At 37.5% G+C, this 22,643-nt stretch overlaps 1 protein-coding gene across 2 annotated transcripts; it reads left to right on the forward strand.

Annotated features, from left to right (window-relative positions):
* The first annotated feature begins 7,816 nt into the window (after positions 1-7,816).
* On the forward strand, positions 7,817-9,209 carry LOC132633693 (uncharacterized). Of its 2 annotated transcripts, XR_009579749.1 has the most exons (3): positions 7,817-7,950; positions 8,023-8,428; positions 9,110-9,209. XR_009579749.1 is itself a non-coding variant. In XM_060350204.1 (2 exons), exons 1-2 carry the CDS (start codon positions 7,824-7,826, stop codon positions 8,325-8,327), a joined length of 432 nt encoding a protein of 143 aa, XP_060206187.1. In that variant the 5' UTR covers positions 7,817-7,823; the 3' UTR covers positions 8,328-8,987. The 2 variants fall into 2 exon arrangements, 1 of the variants encoding a protein (XP_060206187.1); XM_060350204.1 differs by lacking the exon at positions 9,110-9,209 and having other exon boundaries at positions 8,023-8,987.
* Positions 9,210-22,643: the final 13,434 nt, after the last annotated feature.

Genomic DNA, 22,643 nt, shown 5'->3' on the forward strand with positions numbered 1-22,643 from the left:
TGAAAACGGCTCAGAGTCGCCAGAAGTCTTATACAGATGTGAGACGAAGGGATTTAGAATTTTCAGTTGATGATTGGGTGTTCCTTAAAGTCTCAACTATGAAGGGTGTCATGAGATTTGGCAAGAAAAGGAAACTCAGTCCCAGATATATTGGACCTTACAGAATTCTACGAAAGGTTGGTCTAGTAGCTTATGAACTTGAGTTGCCACAAGACTTGGCTGCTGTACATCCCGTGTTTCATGTGTCCATGTTGAGGAAGTGTGTAGGAGACCTATCGTTGGTTGTTCCTACTAATACTATAACAGTTAAGGATGGGTTGACTTATGAGGAGATCGTTGTAGCCATTCTTGATCGTCAAGTTCGCAAGTTGAGAACTAAGGAAGTAGCCTCAGTGAAAGTCCTGTGGAGGAGTCAGAAAGTTGAGGAAGCTACATGGGAAGCCGAAGAGGATATAAAATCCATGTACCCGCACTTGTTTCAGCCCGCAAAAGAGATTTATGATGAAACACCAAGATTTTGAGGTATGTAAGCTTTCTTTTCATGCTTTTGGTCGTGTGTGGCCAATTTATAGTGCTATTGTGATGTAGCCCTGTGAGGCAATGATATTATGGGCTGTTGTGACAGGTTGGTAGTGTCATATTACAGGGGAAACTTTGGTGAAATTTTTGTAGAATTCTGAATGTTAACGTTTGAGGACGAATGTTCCGACAAAGGGGGAAAATGTTACGCCTTGGAAATTTCCCCGTTAGCATACCGCGAATAGACCCACGAAGGGTATGACATATACGACATGTTGACGAGTAAGAAGTAATATTTAATGATACTAAATGAGATTTCAAAGACATTTGAGGTAGGAGAAGAAAGTTGTTAAGGAAAGCAAGGTATATGTTGTGTGTCGGGCAAGGATTACGAGTATCGACATAATGATGGCTTAATGACATTTTGGAGAAGATTTATAATGCCCTTATGTATTCATGCCTCACGTTCCATGTTCAAGTTCATGTATTCGCAATTCATGTCTCATGTTTAGGCACTGGCATTTTCATGAAACTATGTCATGTCAGTTTCCATGCCCTATGTCATGTTATGTCTCATGTTCCATGCTCATTTCAGCTATCCAGTGCCCATGTTCATGCCTCAGTATTCATGTTTCCATATAACCATGCCATGTTAGTTCAGTCTCCCTGTTTCATGTCATGTTTCCTTCAGGTTCATGTAGTCAAGCCATGTCCAGCCATATTCTTAACCATGACCCATCATTCGAGGATGAATCATCCCAAGGGGAGATATTGTAACACCCCGCATCTTGGAACTGAGTTTAAGCGCATATCATTGGAGTTCTAGTGGAAACATTGAAGGTTTGAATGTTTTGCGAAAATGAGTGATAGGCCTATTTCGGGCAGCGATAACTCCTTGATCGGTTTGGAATTTGGGAAGGTACTATCAATCATGTTGTAGTATGAAGAAATACCTTTATAACTATATAAGTACCAAGCCAATCGGAGATCGGAGCAAGGAGATATGACCGTCTCAATATGGCTAATAGTAAGGCACTTGAAATCCTATAGAATCGGCTAAGTTTACGATACGTCTGCCTTCCTGTCAATTTTCACGAAAGTCCGTTGGTAATTTGGGCAAACTTCCTTGATGAATGTTGTAGCCCTTTGAAATAGCTTTCCAACGGTATATTATGGGAGTCAAACGGATGTCTGTCCAAAGATTTATGCCCATTTTACTGAAGCCTGTTCGCTGGTAATTTCACTTGAGTTACGGTCACTGTTACGGACCGTAACAGTGGACCGTAACACACAAAAAATTTCCAGAACCTCACTGGAAATTTTCACCAAGTTACGGTCCGTCCTTTGTGTTACGGGACCGTAACATGGGGCGTATCTTGGTCAGTAAGTACGTTTCGGGTCACCTGACTTCGGGAGGCCATAACCCTATCATAAATTCGGAATTTGGGAAAACTCAAAGAACGAAAGTTGTAGATAATTGAAATACCTTTCCAACCATAGGTTGTGCGTTCTCAGGTGACATCAGTATAGGGAGATATGGACGTTTTAAGGCAGAAAGGTCCCAACCCATTTTCAAGTTGGGTCAAACCCATTTCCCCTTGGTATATAAGGGAAATGTTAACCCTAGCGGCCCATTTTCCCCATAACTTCCGATTTTAGAGAGAGAGAGAGGGGAAATTAGAGAGAGAAAGTAGAGAATCAACCAAGTTGAAGGCCCCGAATCCCGAGGCTCGTGAAGGATAAAGTGTAGTACAAGTTGTTGCCGTCATTCTAAACTAAAGATCGAACTTGGGGGTGTTGATTTCGTGGTGACTACTCATAAGAGGTAATGTTTCTATTCCCAAATCATTTATAGTTATGAATTGATGAATTCTTTGGAGAATAATAATTGGGTTTGATGAAGATAATTATATGAATTATGCTAGAGTTGTTGGATTGTTGACTTGGGATTGTTGTATTCATACGGGTGATGAAGAATGATGTTAATTACATCTAATTGAGATTGTAGAATTAGCTAGAAGTAATAGAATGGGGATTGGGTGAAGAAAACACCATTAATGAGGGTTATAGAGCTTCATGCCCACTAAGTGTTTGATAAAATGCTTAGATGAACAAAGCATGAATATTGTTGCTAATATAGAATCCCTATGACTGTATTGCTATAGATTGAAGTTGTAACACCCTGTACTTTTAACGAAAGTTTTAACCACGATCCTAGACTTAGAACATTAGATAAAGAATGTGAGAATTGAAATTTTCCCGCTCAGTTGTGATATGGTGGTTTACGCCCATGAACAGTGGTCGTATTTCAATTTACGACCATGAACAGTGCCCGTAAACTGAAACCAAGAATTTCTGAACATTCTGGAATTTGACATTTTGAGGTCATATGGTTAAATACGGACCGTATTTCACTTTACGGCCCGTATTTCAAAACGTGTTTGGAATTTGGGAAAACTTCCTTGATGAAAGTTGTAGAGCATTGAAATACCTTTCCAACGGTATCTTACGGGGGTCAAACGGACATCTGTGCAAAAAGTTATGGCCATTTTACTGAGCGATGCAGTGCAGTCCAAATGGCAGAATACGGACCGTATTGCAGTATACGGCCATGAACAGTGCCCGTAAACTGAAATACGGCCAGTATTTTGCTGGACGTAAACTGCAATGTTCCAGAACACTATATATTCGTCCATATCAGTTCAACTCATTATTTTTCACTCCCTCAAACCCTAGAACGACCTCCTACTCTCCTCCAACATCAAGAACACCAAGGTAAGTCCATTCCAATTATTCCAACTCAATTCTAACATATATCCTTGTAATCTAAACAAGAAATAATCATTCCTAATCTAGGGTTTTCAAGAAAACCCATCTCAAGATTCAAGAATCAAGATTTAGGAAATCTTCTTCAAAATCCAAGTCTTTAATTCAAGGTTTGGAACAACTAAGGTATGTAGAACTTCCATCCACATGAGGGAATCTCTATGTTCTTCCCCATGCTTCGTTTCCTTGATATCCATGAAGTTCAAATCTTAGGGCACTAAATCCAACATATTGGTAGCCCGTATTTAAGTATTTATGTACATGAATTTTGTATCTATATTCGTTGTTGTATTCCTAATCTTCCATTACGGTTATTAGGAACCCTAGCTGAATTCATAGATCATGAATTCTTCCTCATGTGTTCTCATTATGTTCATATGAAACTTAATGATTTTAGTTTGCAAGTTACAAGCGTGTTTCCAAGTCAATTACAAATATATGATTATGAACTATTGTTATTACTCATGCATCAAAAACATGTTTGGCAAGACGATGACAAGTTATCTTATGAAACTATATTTACAAGTTATGATTTATGAAAACCATGTACAAGCAAGTTATGATTTATGAAAACCATGTACAAGCAAGTTATGATTTATGAAAACCATGTACAAGCAAGTTATGATTCATGAAAACCATGTACAAGCAAGTTATGATTTATGAAAACCATGTACAAGCAAGTTATGATTCATGAAAACCATGTACAAGCAAGTTATGATTCATGAAAACCATGTACAAGCAAGTTATGATCATGAATACTATGTACAAGCAAGTTACGATTCATGATATACCATGGGCAGCAAGTGCCACTATTTTACATGTTCATGTTTTGGGAGTTGCATTAATTACCGAGGAGGGCTTCAGATAGCCTGAAACTACGTAGCCACCGTAGGATGAGGATCGCTCCACCCATGTCCCGGACGATCTCTCATAATGACTGGATCCTTTCATACTTTATTAAATCTCATGTTCCCTGGCAAGGACTGAGTGTTCTGCTGGCGGGACGCAAGCACCAGACCATGGATCGGTTATAAGTTATTGCTCTCCCTACTTATGATATTTTTACCATGTTCTATATGTATATGTATGCACTCATGTTCATGTCCAGGTTTTCAGTTTCAGTTCTTATCATGTTATTCCATGTCCCATGTTATTTCTTTCAGTTGTTTTACATACCAGTACATTCAATGTGCTGACGTCCCCTTTTTATTGCCCGGGGGCCTGCATTTCACGATGCAGGTATTGATACACAGGACGACATATCTGCTCAGTAGGACAACATTCGTATCAGCTTATTGGTGAGCCCCATCTCATTCGGGGTTTAGTCAACTTTTGTTTTATGATTAATTATGCATCTAAGGTATGCTGGGGGCCTTGTCCCAGTAAGTATGTTTTCCAGTCGGATCACGATAGAGGTTTCATAGACTAGACAAGTCAGTTATGTTATGTCAGACATTCGGAGTCGTATAGCCATTTTTGGCTCATTCATGTTATTTCCACACTCATGTTTAAACAAGTGTTTTTATTAAGTATTATGACTTATTACGTTTTATAAAGGCTCATCATGCATTCACGTTATATTTCCGCTCATGTATGCCTCATGATAGTTCAGCAAGCCATGTGGTTCGCTCGGTCACATGCAGTCAGGCACCGAGTGCCGTGTTACGTCCAGGCCATGGTTCGGGGCGTGACAGAAGTTGAAGGGATTGAAGGACATTGTGATACGCTCAGAAGCGGGAAGTTAAGGTATGTATAACTTTCATCCACATGTGGGAATCTCTACGTTCTTCCCCGTGATCTGTTTCCTAAAATCTATGAAGTTCAAATCCTAGGGCATTAAACCTAACATATTGGTAGCCCGTAATTATGTATGTATGTACATGAATTTTGTATCTATGTTCGTTATTGTATTCCTAATCTTCCATTATGGATATTAGGAATCCTAGCTTAATCCATGAATCATGAATTCTTCCTCATGTGTTCTCATCATGTTCATATGAAACTTTATGATCTTATTTGCAAGTTACAATCATGTTTTCAAGACAATTATAAATATATGATTATGAACTATTGTTATTACTCATGAATCAAAAATATGTTTACAAGCTATTTCATGAAACTATGTTTACAAGTTATTTGGTGAAATCGTGATTTCAAGACAAGTACAAGTTAATTCACGAAAATCATGGGCTTCTTAGCCAACTATATTATGTTAATGTTTTGGGGAGTTGCACAAATTACCGAGAAGGCTCAGATAGCCTGAAACTACGTAGCCAACGTAGGACAAGGATCGCTCCGCCCAAATAAGACGATACCTTAATTTTACACTGAATGGATCCATCAGGTACCTTACTACCTTATACTCGGGCAAGGTATGAAGGCTCTGCTGGTCCGACGAGGTACCAGACTCCACGTACCCACGTGGTGATTTACTACCTTATACTCTGGCAAGGTATGAGGGCTCTGCTGGTCCGGCGAGGTACCAGACTCCACGTACCCACGTGGTGATATTATGTGTCGGTTTATGAAATGCTCTCCCTACTTATCATATTTTACTCATGTTATATATATATATATATATATATATATATATATATATATATATATATATATATATATATATATATATATATATATATGTACTCATGCTCATGCTCATGTTCATGTCCAAGTTTTCAGTTTCAGTTCTTATCATGTTATCCCATGTTCCATGTTGTTTCTTTCAATTGCTTTACATACCAGTACATTCAATGTGCTGACGTCGCCTTTTATTTCCCGGGGGCCTGTATTTCACGATGTAGGTACAGATTTACAGGACGACGCTTCTGATCATTAGGATTTGTACGTACCAGCGTATTGGTGAGCCTCATCTCATTCGGGGTTTAGACATTGTATTTCTTTAATTAATGTTGCATTTAAAGGTATGCTGGGGGCCTTGTCCCAGTAAGTATGTTTTCCAGTCAGACTCATGATAGAGGTTTCATAGACCAGACAAGTCAGTTATGTCATGTCAGACATTTGGAGTCGTATAGCCATTTTGGCTCGCTCATGTTTAAACAAGTATTTTATTAAGTATTATGACTTACTACGTTTTATAAAGGCTCATCATGCATTCACATTATATTCCGCTTATGTTATGTATCATGATGATTCAGCAAGTCATGTGGTTCGCTCGGTCACATGCAGTCAGGCACCGAGTGCCGTGTTACGTCCAGGCCATGGTTCGGGGCGTGACATATACTATAACTAACATGGACAAATAAGTACCAACCAATGTAGATTTCCAAAACTCTAAAATCTAAATCATGAACAAATTTCTCGCGAATAGAGAAATAATCTGTGAGGAAAAATAAAGAGTGTGAGTATATTGTAGTGAGATGAGAAAATCTTAAAAGAGGGTTATTTCTTTTGAGTGTGTAGTGATCTTTGGAATATTTTACTCAGATTTACAAAGTGTAAAATCCTTGCTATAGTGATATCAGTTGCTTCTCTCGGCCTGTGGTTTTTTCCCTTTTGGGTTTCGACGTAAAAATCTTTGTGTCATTATCGCTCTTTTTTATTCTTATTGATTAACCGTATCACGATACGACATTATTATTCCGCTGTAAATACCGTGAATATTATTTCTGTGGCGAGTTTATTCCCAACAATTTCGTCTTTCATTTCCCCCATATGTGGGTGATTCATATGACCAAAATAAGATTCAAATTGATAAATATTATGCAACTTTATTGATCACCATATTTGTTGAACAAAAGCACGAGCTACAAGAGCCATTTAAAACAAATAACACAAACAACGAAAAAAAGCAAAACTATGGAGCTTATTAATTCCAAATACCAAAGCACATATAGAATAGTGGCTACATAAATACATTACTTCCTAGGATAGATAGTAAAATAGGTTTGGGCGAGAGTTAAGCCAAGTAGTACAATTGCTACAAGCAAAGTCGTAAATGACCATGGACTACTAAAATGAGTCCAAAACAACTCTGCCAAAAATATTCTTTTTTTGCTGCTAGTATGTTGTTGCATTTCCCGTTTGACATGCAAAAAGTTACCATAGGATACTAAAGGACCAGCTGGAATCTCTTGCAACATTTTGACGACTTCCTTATCTGTTCCTAAACCATTGAAGAGTATTCCTTGCTCGCGTAATTCTTTGACCTCCTCAGCGCTTATTACGAGCGATTTCATAAAGTTGACGTAATTTGTTATCTGATAGGCAATTTCCCTTGCCGACTTGTCAATGTGATCTCATAAGCTATCATGTTTGCATACTTTACCATGTAGATGGTGTCGATACGTAAAGGTGGAAGCTCGAGCTGCGCAAACAAGTTGTAAGGTTTGAATTTGATTCCTGTGAGAGTGTGTAGGCTACTTGGCTTACACAAAATGCCTTTTGATTTGAGGTCTCTAACTGACGTTGATACCATTAACTTTTCTTTGTTTTTCTGCAAATTCCGGCGAATCTGCAAAATGCACTTTACAATAAAAAGATGGAAAAACTCCGGCGCATCTAGCTCCAACTTCAATTCTTCAGCAAGGCAATGGAACCATGCAGTCATGCCGCTTGCTGCTGCTCATGGGAGGAATTTCCCTCCTGGTTAGTTTCTTAAATTATTTTGTTATCCTTTGTTATGTTTTGAATTTAATAGTAATGTTTTGCAAACTGCAGATTCAAGCTTCTATTGTTATGATATGAATCACCATGATATGGTTGCCGGCAATATCTCTACCTCTCTGGAGATGGGGAATTACCACAATGATTTCAACTCCAACAGAAGTTCCTTTCCTCAACATTTGCCTGGCAACTTGCAATCTTCGAGGGAGTCCGAAGTAGCTACAATCAAAGATCTTCCCCTGCTTTTTGGGCTTCTTCAAGCTATTTGCGCCATGGGCATGTTGATACTTCAGATGACGCATCACAGTTGTTTGCTGAAGGTTACTCCTCAAGACATTCACGGCCATTGTATACTCTAGGACTGCGTAGTAGCGACCGAAATGGGAGAGCTAGGGTATCTCGTGATAGGTACAGATCATTGGCTAGTGATGCAGGTTTCCGTGAGCAACTTGCATCTGAGGTGTGTATGCTCATCTTATACAAGAAATTGTCATGTCGTCTTTTTTGAAGGTCTTAGCTCCTGTCTAGGCTCCCTATAGCAGATACAATGTCTTTTGTCATCATGACATTCATCTAGTTGTCTTGGTTCATTCCACTGCATGAATGTCCAGTACATTCTTTTTCTTATACTCTTATCAAAAAATGACCTTTCTGCTTCATTCCACAAGAATGTCAAAAGTCTTGTTCTGCTTTACATGTGTGCATACATATTGGTGTAAATTCTTTTTAGTTAAATCATAGATGCTACCAGGTGTACTTCATACAATTCTTTGACCAACTAATGTTGGGAATTATGTGCTTCACTTTGAAAGATTAACTGGGAATATATATGCATGCACACTGTTTTATGATATTTAGGGTTGTGTCATTAATTTAAGCTGTTTGACTTGTGATCCTTCTTATGTCCAGTCAGTCTTTGATGAAATTCAGTCAGAGATCCTCAATTTTCACAGCTTATAATTTAGTGTTTATTTTGCTTTTTGGTATTGACACTTGTTTATTCCAATTTGGCACACTGGGAAATACAGATAACTGCAGATGGCAACTTGGTTTTAATATGATGTTTTGGTTGATCATTTCTACTATCTCTGAACATCACCTTCATGACATGTTGAATGTGAATCTTTTGGGGTTCTTTCAGGGTGTTATTCTTCCAGCTCGTTCCACTTATTATGGATCCAGAAGCATGTGTGATCAGCATAGGGACATGAGACTTGACATTGACGACATGGGCTATGAGGTAAATGCTGAAACTCTACTTGCAGCTTTGTCTCGCTTTCTGTTTTCAACTTACAGCCATTTGCTCAGCTTCGATACTTTCGACTTGACCAGGAATTTCTTGCACTGGGAGAAAGAATTGGCCGTGTAAATCCTGGTTTGGCGGAGGAGCTGATTTCAAAGTGTATGACCGAGTCAATTTATTGTTCCTCAGACCAAATTCGTGAGGAAGGAAATTGTGTTATCTGTTTGGTGAGTATTGTTATCTTGTCAGAAATGTATATCATTCAGGTAAAATATAGATATTATGACTTCAAGAATTGTGGATTCTCCTAAATGCATTTACAATGAGTTTAAATTCTATGCATACACAATAATCGTGTCACTAATTAAGTAATTACAAGTAAATCTCTGTGATAAACATTACTTGTAACTAACTTCACTGATAGTGTAAAAAGTAACTTAAATCCTTTCATCATTATGATTCCGTGCGGATTTACTCATTGAGACGGGACTCTGCATTGAGTAGTTTTTTCCACCAGTCTATTAGTTCATAGAGAGCTTTTGCTTTTCTTGCGAGTAAGGAGAACGATTGAATTCTAACAAGTGGGCTTTGTATGTGGTTGCGTTTGAAGGAAGAGTATGTGAACATGGATGATGTTGGGACGCTGAAATCGTGCAGCCATGATTTTCATGTGGGGTGCATAAGAAAATGGCTGTCGATGAAGAACGTGTGCAAGAAAACTGTTTTGGATGAGGACGATATGAAAGAATACCGTGAATATTATTTCTGTTGGGTTTATTCCCAACAATTTCGTCTTTCATTTCCCCCATATGTGGGTGTTTCATGTGACCAAAATAAGATTCAAATTGATAAATATTATGCAACTTTATTGATCACCATATTTGTTGAACAAAAGCACGAGCTACAAGAGCCATTTAAAACAAATAATACAAACAACGAAAGAAAAAAAAAACAAAACTATGGAGCTTATTAATTCCAAATACCAAAGCACATATAGAATAGTGGCTACATAAATACATTACTTCCTAGGATAGATAGTAAAATAGGTTTGGGCAAGAGTTAAGCCAAGTAGTACAATTGCTACAAGCAAAGTTATAAATGACCATGGACTACTAAAATGAGTCCAAAACAACTCTGCCAAATTTAGCTGCCAGTATGTTGTTGAATTTCCCGTTTGACATCCAAGCTACCAACGGAAACTAAAGGACCAGCGGAAATCTCTTGCAACACTTTGACGACTTCCTTATCTGTTCCTAAACCATTGAAGAGTATTCCTTGCTCTCGTAGTTCTTTGACATCCTCAGCGCTAATTATGAGCGATTTCACAAAGTTGACGCAATCTATTATCTGATAATGAGCTCCTGACATGCCAATATTGCTCGTCTCATAAGCTCGTCTCTATTATCTGATCATGTTCATATACATTACCATGTAGTCGGTGTCGATAAGTAAAGGTGGAAGCTCGAGCAGCGCAAACAAGTAGTAAGATTTGAATTTGATTCCATTGAGAGTTAGTAGGCTACTTGGCTTACACAAAATACCTTTTGATTTGAGGTCTCTAACTGACCAAAACGAGTTTATACGACCAATTCTTCTTTGTTTTTTGGAAAGTCTAGCGCATCTGAAAGATGTACGTGACAATAAAAAGATGGAAATATGTCATGCTAACGAATTAAGGATCTAATATTGTGATTTGTTAAAACTAGACAAACATATTCTAATATGTAAAAGGTAATTTTAGAGATTTCTCATCAAGTCTAATTTAGTAACACAAACTTCTCTTGTGGTTTACAATATTTAGCTTATGTCCCTTGATTTAATTTTCAAAAATAATTACGTTGGTCTGTTTCCTCCATGTCACAACAATATTGGAAGCACGATTTAATCACGAACATTGGAATTTAGTTAAGACTAATATCGTAAACCACAAAAAAAAAAAAATTGTATCATAAAACCAAACCTCAAAAAAGATCTCTGAAATTATTCTCTAATAAATACGACCGTGTAACAATTTATGTAGCGGCGTTTAGATTCGAGAGTCAAACGAGTTTTTCTTTGACCACAACTGTTTCATATGTCTTTAAATTGTTAAGTATTGTGACTTATATAGTACTTTTGAAGACAATCATCATCACTACTCCCTATTTCAATAATTGCCTCTTCAAACACGGAGAAAACCAATTTCTTGCAGAACTTGCCAAGCAATTCCTTCCAGGAGGAGTACTTTTTACCTCGTGCAATAATATTACCATCACCAAATATCGAGGTGGCCAACCTCTTGAGAATCCAGAGTGGAATTTGGTTCTCGACTCGAGTAATAATATATCATCTATAATTGCATATATTGTTGCTAGGTCAAGTGCACCAACAGCAGATCTGATATCTAGCATATAGCTCAAAAGTAAACACGCATCGAGTAGCAACATTCGAGCTAACTCAGCATCACTATAACGGTCCGTAGAACCTTCAACGTAACAATTTCTGATTTCCTTGATGCTAACAAGAAAACTATTGTAAATATTAACCACGTCATCGTCCCCTGGAATCAAGCGGTGCATCACTTTATATTTGTATTCCTCCGTAATTTGAAACTTTGGGTTTCCATGATGAAAAGGCCCAAAAGAAACAATCTTTGGAACATAAAGATGGTCCTTGTTCTCATCTCGTAAACATGGTGGAACTTTTTGAATTTTCCGTCCACCCGAGGAAGATCTCGGCTTGCACAAATCTTGGAGGACAACCTCATCGATGTTGATAGGGGTGTACAAAGTAAACCGACAAACCGCACCAAACCGATAAACCGAGTCAAATCGAGAAAAAAACCCGATTAGTGGTTTGGTTTGACTTGGTTTGGTGTTGAGAAAAAAAAAACCCGATCATAATTGGTTTGGTTTGGTTTTAACTAAAAAAAGTCAAACCGAACCGAACCAAACCAACCCGACATTACATGTATTCAATTTTTAAAATATTTTATACATAAAAATATTTATTTGTAATGGAATTTATAGATATTTCTTTTATTTTTTCGTAGTTTTTTTTATTTATTATCATATTATTCAAGCTTGAACTTAGAATTTTGAATGTCAATAAGTTTTATATCCTATGGATATTTGTAACTCAAATAAAGTTCAAACCAAAACCAGCTCAACACTAACGCTAACAAAAGAAATTCAATTTACCACTACGAATGACAATAATGTTGGATATCTATTCTTTAGTTTTGCATAATTAGTTTAGAGAGTGAAAATATATAACTTAAGTTTTTTTTCTTTTTCATGTAACTAATACTTATTAGCCGTGCTTATTTTAGCATGACTTAGTATTTTTAGATTATGATCATTTTCTTTATGGCTTGTTAATTAGCAATATTTATTTTAACCGATTTTATTAGTTTTTGTTGAATATTTTAATACAATGTTATCACTCTTCTCACATTTTGTGTTATTTTCTTAAGAAACACCTTAATAATATATTTGTATCTTACTAGGACAAAAATATTTGAAGTAAAAGTTATATGTATTGTATCAAGACTATTCCGAAAAAAAAAAACGAAAAATCCGAGAAAACCGAATAACCCAAGAAAACCCGAGGTTGAAAACCCCGAATTTTATTAGTTTGATTTGGTGTATAAATTTAAAAACCCGACGCAATTGGTTTGATTTGGTGTTTAAAAAATCCGAACCCATCCGATCCATGTACACCCCTAGATGTTGACACCGTTAATTTCCATAGCTGGTCTGCTAGCTAGAGAGTGCAGAAGTTTGGGTTTGGGAGCTATATATTTTAACTCTTTGGAAATCCAAATCCATTACTCCTACTATATAAGGAAAACAATGAGGGAATAAATTCTCATATCCAAGGATAGCTTTGAGGTCAATTTAAGTATTTTAAGAAATGAATTGAGATCAACTCAAGTAAGTACAATAATACTGACATTGCCAATAAGTATATGGCAAACTTTACCTATTTGTGTAGCGGCAAATCATCTCATAAAATTAAATTATTTTTAAATATAAAAATATGACATTCTTTTTTAGACAGCCTAAAAACGAAAGTGTGCCACATAAATTGGGACAAAAGAAAGTTTGTTATTGAATAGTTAACAAGGTAGTTAAGGTAGATTTTTTTTAAAATTATTTTTGTATACTCAATATATTGCCATGTGGTTCTTTAATAGAAATAAAATAGGGAAAAGAACATGTGTGTTACACCCCGTACTTCTAGATGAACGTTCGCTAAGTTTAAGTACAAGTACGTGGAATTATGATCAAGATGAACCGTCTTTCGGGTTTAAGGAATGATATAATTATTGGGTATCCTTATGGATAAAGTATATATGAGGAGTACCGGGAAGTCTCACGACCAAATAGAGTTGAAGAAATAAGCAATTGAGACCTTGGATTTTATGGAAGATATGAGGGGCAATTTTGGTCCAACTTTGAGAAAGAATATCTTTTAGTATATGAGAAGTTTTGAAGCAAAGAAAAAGCCTAAAATGAAGTTCGTCGAGTCTAGTTTCCAACACAACAAACCGCTCGTCGATACGACATCGGAGTAGATAACTATGGACGTTACAAGTTAGGATGACAGAGCAGAAACACATGCTACAGTAACCAACGTGCTACAGTAGCCCCACTGCTACAATAACTACTACAGTACCGAACCGACTTTAGCACCTTATAAAAGGGGTTTTACCCCTCATTTTTCATCCAAAAACACCTCTCAAAATATCCAAAACTCTTTAGAAAATTCTCCCAACCTTTCCTCCACAAAATTTTAACGCGAATTAAGTATAATCTTCGGATTTAAGTTCGGACAGCGCGTAGTTGCGATTATACTATCGTATTGTGGTGAACCTTGGTTGGAATTCAAGGAAAATATTGGAGATATCGCAGTACTAGTGGGAATAAGGTATGAATCTCTCCTTATTGATATGGATATAGGTTTATTTACGGAAGTAGAGTTGTTGAATAATTGTATAATGGATATGTTGGTGGAAAATTGGACAAATGTCGTGTGGGATATTTTATGGAATATATTGGTATTGATAATATTGTGGTTGATGTTGGTATTGTTGTTATTGTTGTTGGTTGTTGGATTATGATTTTGGGCTAGGCATACAAATAAGGGAGATGCTGCCCGAAATTCGGCAGATTCTAAAAGGGGTTTCATTTAAATGCTTGAGATAAGTGTGTGGCAATGAGTCTAATGATAGTATGAATGATTTATATGTAGATGTACGAGCTTGGGAGAATAAACGTTAGGTGACTAAGAAGACTGAAAGGTATGTAAGGCTAAACCTTTTCTTTCTAAAGACATGATTCCCTGTTATAAACCTTTGTACTATATCCATAATAGCGTTGCTTCCACAAATGCTGGAAGCCTATGAATCTCATGACCCTTATGATATTATTGAGCTTATTTATGACCTTTGAAATTATTTATTGTGATTGATCTCACCTTATGATACTTGTTCCTTCAAGGTGAGATATAGCGATGACGATAGTTCCATAGTAATAACAATCCAACGAGTTTAGGAATGCGTCTTAAGGAATGTTTTGTGGGACATGAATATAGTGATAGCGAAGGATCCCTAATGAGGTATTTGGTGCTAGAAGAGAGACTTATGATGTATCTCACGATTTGGCTAATGTTTAGTTAAGCGGGAAGAAGTCTTAAGGGCCTAGAAATATGCTTATGAGTTTTATATGACAATATAAGCGTTGATGGATAATTGATGGTCACGAGAAGAGCTTAGAAGTGAATAGATAAGGAATGAGTACTAGAATTATATAAAGGGATTCTATATAAGAGATTGGATCGGGCTGCACGTTCCGCAACACATGTATCTATATGTTGTGGCCCAGAGATGTGTTATAAGTCTAATGTGATTATGTGGACATTAGCGAATAAATGGCGGCCATGAGAAGTGCATAGAGGTTACTAGAAGAGGTTTGATCATGATGTTGATTATATTTACCACTGGTCTACGACCAGTTGGGCGGACAGTGTCACGCCCCGAACCTGGGCCTGAACGTAACACGACACCCGGTGTCTGACTGCATGTGACCGAGCGAACCAACTGGCTGACTGAATCAACATGTGATATCAAAACATAACTGAATATGGAAACAACTAAACACATGATGATATACTAAAGGTCTGACTGAAATCATAATGCGGAAATACTTAGACAATCTGAAATATGGCTGACAGTAGCCAACATGGCTAAATCAAAACGATTGAACAATTGCCAACAAGGCTAACATAATAAATATCTGATTGTCTTAACTGTGTCTATAAAGCCTCTAAGAGTACTGAATGATAGAGCTGTCTATAAACCGAAATAACTGGATAGCTGACAACGCCCCGAAGGAATGTGGGGCTCACCAGTAGCTGATATGTGCACTCCTAATTAGCTGAGTCATCAACCTGTGTATCGTTACCTGCATCGCGAGATGCAGGCCCCCAAGCAATAAAAAAGGACATCAGTACATTTGAATTGTACTGGTATGTAAAGCAACTGAAGCAATAAAATACTGGAATTGAAACTGAAACTGAACTAAACAGGAAAGCAAGAAGCTGAAGTACTCCCTGTTCTGGATGAAGAATCACCTGTAAAACTGTAAATATAACTGTGGCCTGGGGCCCAAATATTGTGCACAAAAGCTGTGGACTTTGGCCCAAGCAATGCGTATGCATAAACTGTGGCCTAAAGCTGAAAAGTACAGATACAAGTGTTCAACATTAACCATTTACAAAACTGAGACTGGCTATAGCTGATAGCATGATAACTGTTTCTGATTATGGGACTCATGCAAATAACTGGTTATACACTGAGTGAGACTCATGTGATAACAATGCATAAGTCTATAAAGATTACGTGCTTAGTTCATGATGTTCAAAGTGACAACCATGAACGAATTCGGTAACTGCAACCCTAGAAGATAATAGTTCTATATCATATCATAAAACTAGGGCTAAACTATATTCTGAGTCAAATTGCTGACAAGTATGAAGAATGAGGCGTATTCCCTAACGTAGATAGTTAGCCTCACATACCTTAATTCCATCCCTTGAGCGTAATACAATGTTTGTCAACCCTTTCAACTTTGATCTATATCAATACAAGTCAAAGGGATTCTATGTTAGCAATAATATTCATGCTTTGGTCATCTAAGCATTTTATCAAACACTTAGTGGGCATGAAGCTCCACAGTCTCCACCAATGGTGATTTCTTCACCCAATTCCCATTCTATTACTTCTAGGTGATTCTACAATCTTAATTAGATGTAATTAACATCATTCTTCATCACCCATATGAATACAACAATCCCAAGTCAACAATCCAAAAACTCCAGCATAGTTCATATAATTCTCTTTATCAAATCCATTTACTATTCTCCCAAGAACTTATCAACACTTTAATCATCATGAAACATCATAAAACTTACCTTAGTTATTGTAGGAATAAACCTTGAGTTTAAATGCTTCACTTGAACAAAACCCTAGTTCCACCTTCCATGAAATTTCTTGACTTGAATGGATTTGATGTGTTTCTCACACTTAGTTTTGCGGATTGATGAAGTGGATCTTTAGTTTCACTTGGATTCTTGCATATGAAGTGTTTGGATGGCTCTAGAGAACCCTTGAGTCGTGTAGGAGAAATGGGCATGAAAAAAAATGAGTTTGGGTCTCTTATTAACATCTTAAAATCTGACCCATCGGGCAATTCTACGCCCATTTTTACGGACCGTAAAACTGTTTGACGGACCGTCAAAATGGTCCATAAAACTACCCAGCAAAAATTGGGTTTCTGTGACCATTTTACGCTGGCCTAAGTCAATTTGACGGACCGTATAATTGTTTAACGGACCGTCAAAATGAACCGTAAAACTGCCCAGCAAAATATGGTTTTCTGTGACCATTTTACGTTGGCCTAAGTCAATTTGATGGACCGTATAATTGTTTTACGGACCATCAAAATGTTCTACGGACCGTCAAATGGTCCGTCGAAATTTTCTGCTCGGACAGTCTGTCGTATAATGGGCATAAATTTTTGCACAGATGTCCGTTTGAGGCCCATAATATACCGTTGGAAATCCATTTCAAGGGGATACAACTTTTATCAAGGAAGTTTTCCCAAATTCCAAATTAATAGAAGGGTTATGGTCGTTGGACGTAAGACCTCCCATAAACTCACTTGCAAACATGCCCCGTAGAGTGGCTTCCAACTTTTCTTTGCCCAAAGACATTTATTATGACTTAATTGGTTTTCAAAACACTTCCTATAACCCTCATATTTGTTCCATTATATTATCATCTTATGAGTCAAACTTTTGTCCGAAGTTACGAGGTGTTACAATATCTCCTCCTTGGGATCATTCGTCCTCGAATGATAACCATTCGGGATTCTACAAAAATTTCGCCAGAGTTTCCCCTGTAATAAGGCACTACCAACTTGTCACAATAACCCATAATATCATTGCCTCACAGGGCTACATCACAATAGCATTATAAATTGGCCACACACGACCAAAAGCATGAAAAGAAAGCTTACATACCTCGAAACAAGTGCGGGTACCTGGATTTCATATCCTCCTCGGCTTCCCATGTAGCTTCCTCAACTTTCTGACTCCTTCACAGGACTTTCACTGAGGCTATTTCCTTAGTTCTCAACTTGTGAACTTGACGATCAAGAATGGCTACGGGGATCTCCTCATAGGTGAGGCCATTCTTAACTGTTATAGTATTAGCAGGAATAACCAACGATGGGTCTCCTACACACTTCCTCAACATGGATACATGAAACACTGGGTGAACAGCAGCCAAATCTTGTGGCAACTCAAGTTCATAAGCTACTAGACCAACCTTTCGTAGAATTCTGTAAGGTCCAATATATCTGGGACTGAGTTTCCCCTTCTTGCCAAATCTCATGACACCCTTCATGGGTGAGACTTTAAGGAACACCCAATCATCAACTGAAAATTCTAAATCCCTTCGTCTCACATCTGTATAAGACTTCTGGCGACTCTGAGCCATTTTCAAACGCTCCTGTATTAACTTGACTTTCTCCATAGCCTGATAAACCAAATCTAGTCCTAACAACCCTGCTTCAACAACTTCGAACCAACCAATTGGTGATCTACACCTTCGCCCATACAGAGATTCAAATGGTGTCATCCCAATACTAGCATAATAACTGTTATTATAAGAAAACTCAATGAGAGGTAAATGGTCATCCCAATTACCCTTGAAATCTAGGACGCATGCTCTCAACATGTCCTCAAGGGTCTGAATAGTGCGCTCTGCCTGACCATCTGTTTGTGGATGGAAAGTTGTGCTGAGGTTCACCTTGGTACCCAATCCTTTCTGAAAGGATTTCCAGAAGTTCGCTGTGAACTGAGCACCACGATCTGAAATAATGGACACAGGTGTCCCATGCAATCTGACAATCTCATTAACATACATCTTGGCATAATCTCCTGCTGAATCTGTGGTCTTGACTGGAAGAAAGTGCGCCGACTTAGTAAGTCGGTCGACGATCACCCAAATAGAGTCATGTCTCCTAGCTGAACCAGGTAAACCTGATACAAAATTCATATTGATCATTTCCCATTTCCAAACAGGAATATCAATATTCTGAGCCAAGCCACCAGGCCTCTGGTGTTCAGCTTTCACTTGCTAGCAATTCGGACACTTAGCTACAAAATCTGCTGTTGCACCTTATTTTTACCAAAGGCTAAATAAAGTACAACTTATGAAGCTCTGAAATAATTAATTATGTACAGAGTCGCCACCTAGCATTTAAGGTATACTAGGGTACCTATAAATTATTAATACATGCAGCTAAACATGGTCTACGAAAATAAGTGAGATTCTAGGTGAGGGTTCAAATTATTCCGAAGGGAAAGTGTTAGGCATCCTTCAGAATCCACAAATGTGGTTCCCGGCTGGACCAATTTAACTATACGAGGGATGTGTAAAAAGGCTTTATTAATTATAAAAATTAATAGAATTTAGACTAAAGAACGATATGAATATTCACATAAATAATCATGCAATACGTATTTTATACATATGTGATAATAATTATTAAAAAAAAAAAGTTATGTGCAACTTAGAAGCTTGGGTATGTGACAAAGGTATAAAAAATGGGCATGAAATTATTTTGCACTCGAAGTGAGCTAACTAATTTAACTAGTAAAATATGTACGCCTAATCAATTAATTATGAGAGTATATTCTAAAGCCTAAATATTGAGGCAAATCACCCTATTTATTCACTTAAGTGTGCTAAGTTATTGAATTAAAACTCTAGCAAAACATGATAACTATAAGAATATTAGCTACAAAAATAATAATTGCCTAATATTAATTTGTCTAAAACACATAAAATTTAAATCACCTAAGCAGATCATAAATAAATGCCACTAACCTACACCCTAAAAAGTAAAGTTTCACTATATTTTATGCTTGCATAATTTAAGAATGTAATATATATATATATATATATATATATAAACAAAGAATTTAAGAAGCTATTTGAACTTCTTTTGAGTGTCATCTTCAAAAAGAAACTCTGAATACCTGCATGAGACTTAATAAAAATGTTAGTAAGAAAATAAATAACTATCGGATGAATTAAAAAAAATAATGAATAAACTTAAAATAAAAACCCGTCTTTGTACATGGAAGGCCTTGGGAATCGACGGAAATTTCTTCATCAGCCAACAGATACATTTAGTTTAAAATAACTCATACATGCTCAACCAAAAAAAAAAAAATCACAACACCACAATGTTGCCAGGAAGAATACAGTAACACCTAGGCAAAAGAACAAATGAGTAATCTCAGGGAACCAGCACATTATAGAAATAACATAATAGCAACAATCCAATTCCAAAAAAAAGGGTAACAAAATTAGAACCAAAACATAATCAAGTCATAGTAGACTCATATTAAGCTTGTGCTTCATTCTTTTCAAGCTCTACTGGTGGGTTCAACAAATCAACATCATTTGGAAGAACCATTTTCGCTGAATGAAACAAAAACCCTAGAAAGAGAAGTGAGAGGGCTTGTTGCGCCACTAGCTGCAAAAAATGGAGATGGGGTGAGAGCTTGAAATGGGGAAGGGGATGTTTGGTTCGTGGTGTTGATGGAGAGAAAGGAAGATGAAGTGGTGGGGGGCGGCATCACTGCCAGTGGTGGTGGTGTTTCGTTCGTGGCGGTGTTTGGTTGTTGGCTGCTCCGGTTCACCGGAGCTAGAAGCTCCTCGCCGGAGCAGCGAAGAAGACGAGGGGTGTGGATTGGTTGTTCGTTGGTGTTGGGGAGATGGATAAATCGTTGGTGGTGTGGTTGGGGCGTCGTGGTTCGTGTTCGCCGGAGCTCGGAGCTCCGGCGTGGAGGGCTGGCGGCGGCGGCTGCTGTTTGTGAAGTAGAGGAGAGGAGATGGGAAATGTTTTTATTAGGTTTAGAAATCTGAGTGTTTGTGTGTGTGTGTGTAAATATATGTAGAAGATGAATACCCCTCCCTTTTCTTATAATGCAAAATGACCCTTTGTTTTGTCCAAAGAATAGAAGATTGCACCCCTTTGTCTCCTCAATGCTTACTTTAATCCTTTTTTTTAAAAAAAAAAAGTGATGAAACCTTGACTTGATCGGATTTTACTCTGCGTTTAAAAATTAATTACTCCGATTTTCTCTGTACTGTCGGACTGTATTAAAATATAGTTAATTAATACATGTATAAATAATAACGCAAGTATAAAATATAAATATAAATATTAATGTCTATGATATGAAAAATGTATTGATATAAAATTAAGAAACAATTATTAATTGCACAAAAATTGTAGTATTACGCTGTACATGTGCAAAATAATGATCTTGAAAAAAAATGACAATAAATTGAGAAAATTCCTAAAATAAGGATAATCATCAATAAATTGTTGAAAAATGTGAAAATGTGTAAAAATGTATTTCGTGCTCTTTAACGAATCAGGGACCCCCCCCCCCCCCCCCAAACGTTAATTTTAAGCACGTCGAGTCAAAATTAGGTGTCAACATCTGCTACATTCTTCTTCATATCATTCCACCAATAAATCTCTTTAAGATCATGGTACATCTTAGTGGAACCTGGGTGAATGGAATTCTTGGAATTGTGAGCTTCTGACATGATCCGCTCTCTGAGCCCATCTATATCTGGAACACACAATCTACCTCGGTACCTCAAGGTACCATCATCTCCCCCCTGTTCGAAAGCTGTTGTCTTATGCTTGTGAATTCCCTCTTTTAGCTGCAACAAGTAGGGATCATTAAACTGTTTCTCCTTGACTTCCACGACTAAAGAGGAAAGAGCCCTGTTCTGAACAACCACGCCACCATTCTCGGAGTCCAAAAGTCAAACTCCAAGATTGACCAAACGGTGAACTTCCTTTGTCATAACTCTCTTATCCACGTCCACGTGGGCTAAACTTCTCATGGAATGCCGACTAAGAGCATCAACTACAACATTCGCTTTCCCCGGATGATAAAGAATGTCCACATCATAATCTTTAAGCAATTCGAGCCATCTTCTCTGGCTAAGATTCAACTCCCTTTGCTTGAAGATATACTGCAAGCTTTTATGATCTGTGAAAATATCAACATGCACTCCATACAAATAATGACGCCATATCTTAAGTGCAAAAATTACAGCTGCTAACTCTAAGTCATGAGTCGGATAATTCTTTTCGTGAACCTTGATCTGACGAGATGCATAAGCTATAACCTTACCATGTTGCATTAAGACACATCCGAGACCAACTCCCGAAGCATCACAATAAACCACGAACCTTTCAGTTCCCTCTGGCAGCGTCAAAACTGGAGCAAAAGTCAATTTCTTCGTCAACTCTTCAAAGCTTCGCTCACAAGCATCTGAGCATTGGAATTTGACTTTCTTCTGAGTCAGCTTAGTCAGCGGAGCTGAGATAGAGGAAAATCCCTTAACAAAACTCCTATAATAACCTGCCAGGCCCAAGAAACTTCTGATGTCTGATGCTGAGGTGGGTCTGGGCCAGTTCTTGACAGCATCAATTTTCTGAAGGTTCACCTTAACACCTTCACCTGAAATTACATGACCTAGGAAGGCCATTGATTTGAGCCAAAACTCGCACTTTGAGAATTTTGCATAAAGCTCACAGTCCTTGAGAGTCTGCAACACTATTCTGAGATGCTCTGCATGATCTGTCTCACTACGGGAATACACCAATATGTCATCAATAAACACAATGATGAATAAATCAAGATAAGGCTTGAATACTCTGTTCATAAGATCCATGAAAGATGTTGGTGCATTCGTCAACCCAAACGACATGACAAGAAATTCAAAATGACCATAACGGGTTCGGAAAGCGGTCTTCGGAATGTCAACTTCCTTAACCTTTAACTG

The sequence above is a fragment of the Lycium barbarum genome, chromosome 3, assembly GCF_019175385.1.
Source record: "Lycium barbarum isolate Lr01 chromosome 3, ASM1917538v2, whole genome shotgun sequence".
NCBI classification, from domain to species: domain Eukaryota; kingdom Viridiplantae; phylum Streptophyta; class Magnoliopsida; order Solanales; family Solanaceae; genus Lycium; species Lycium barbarum.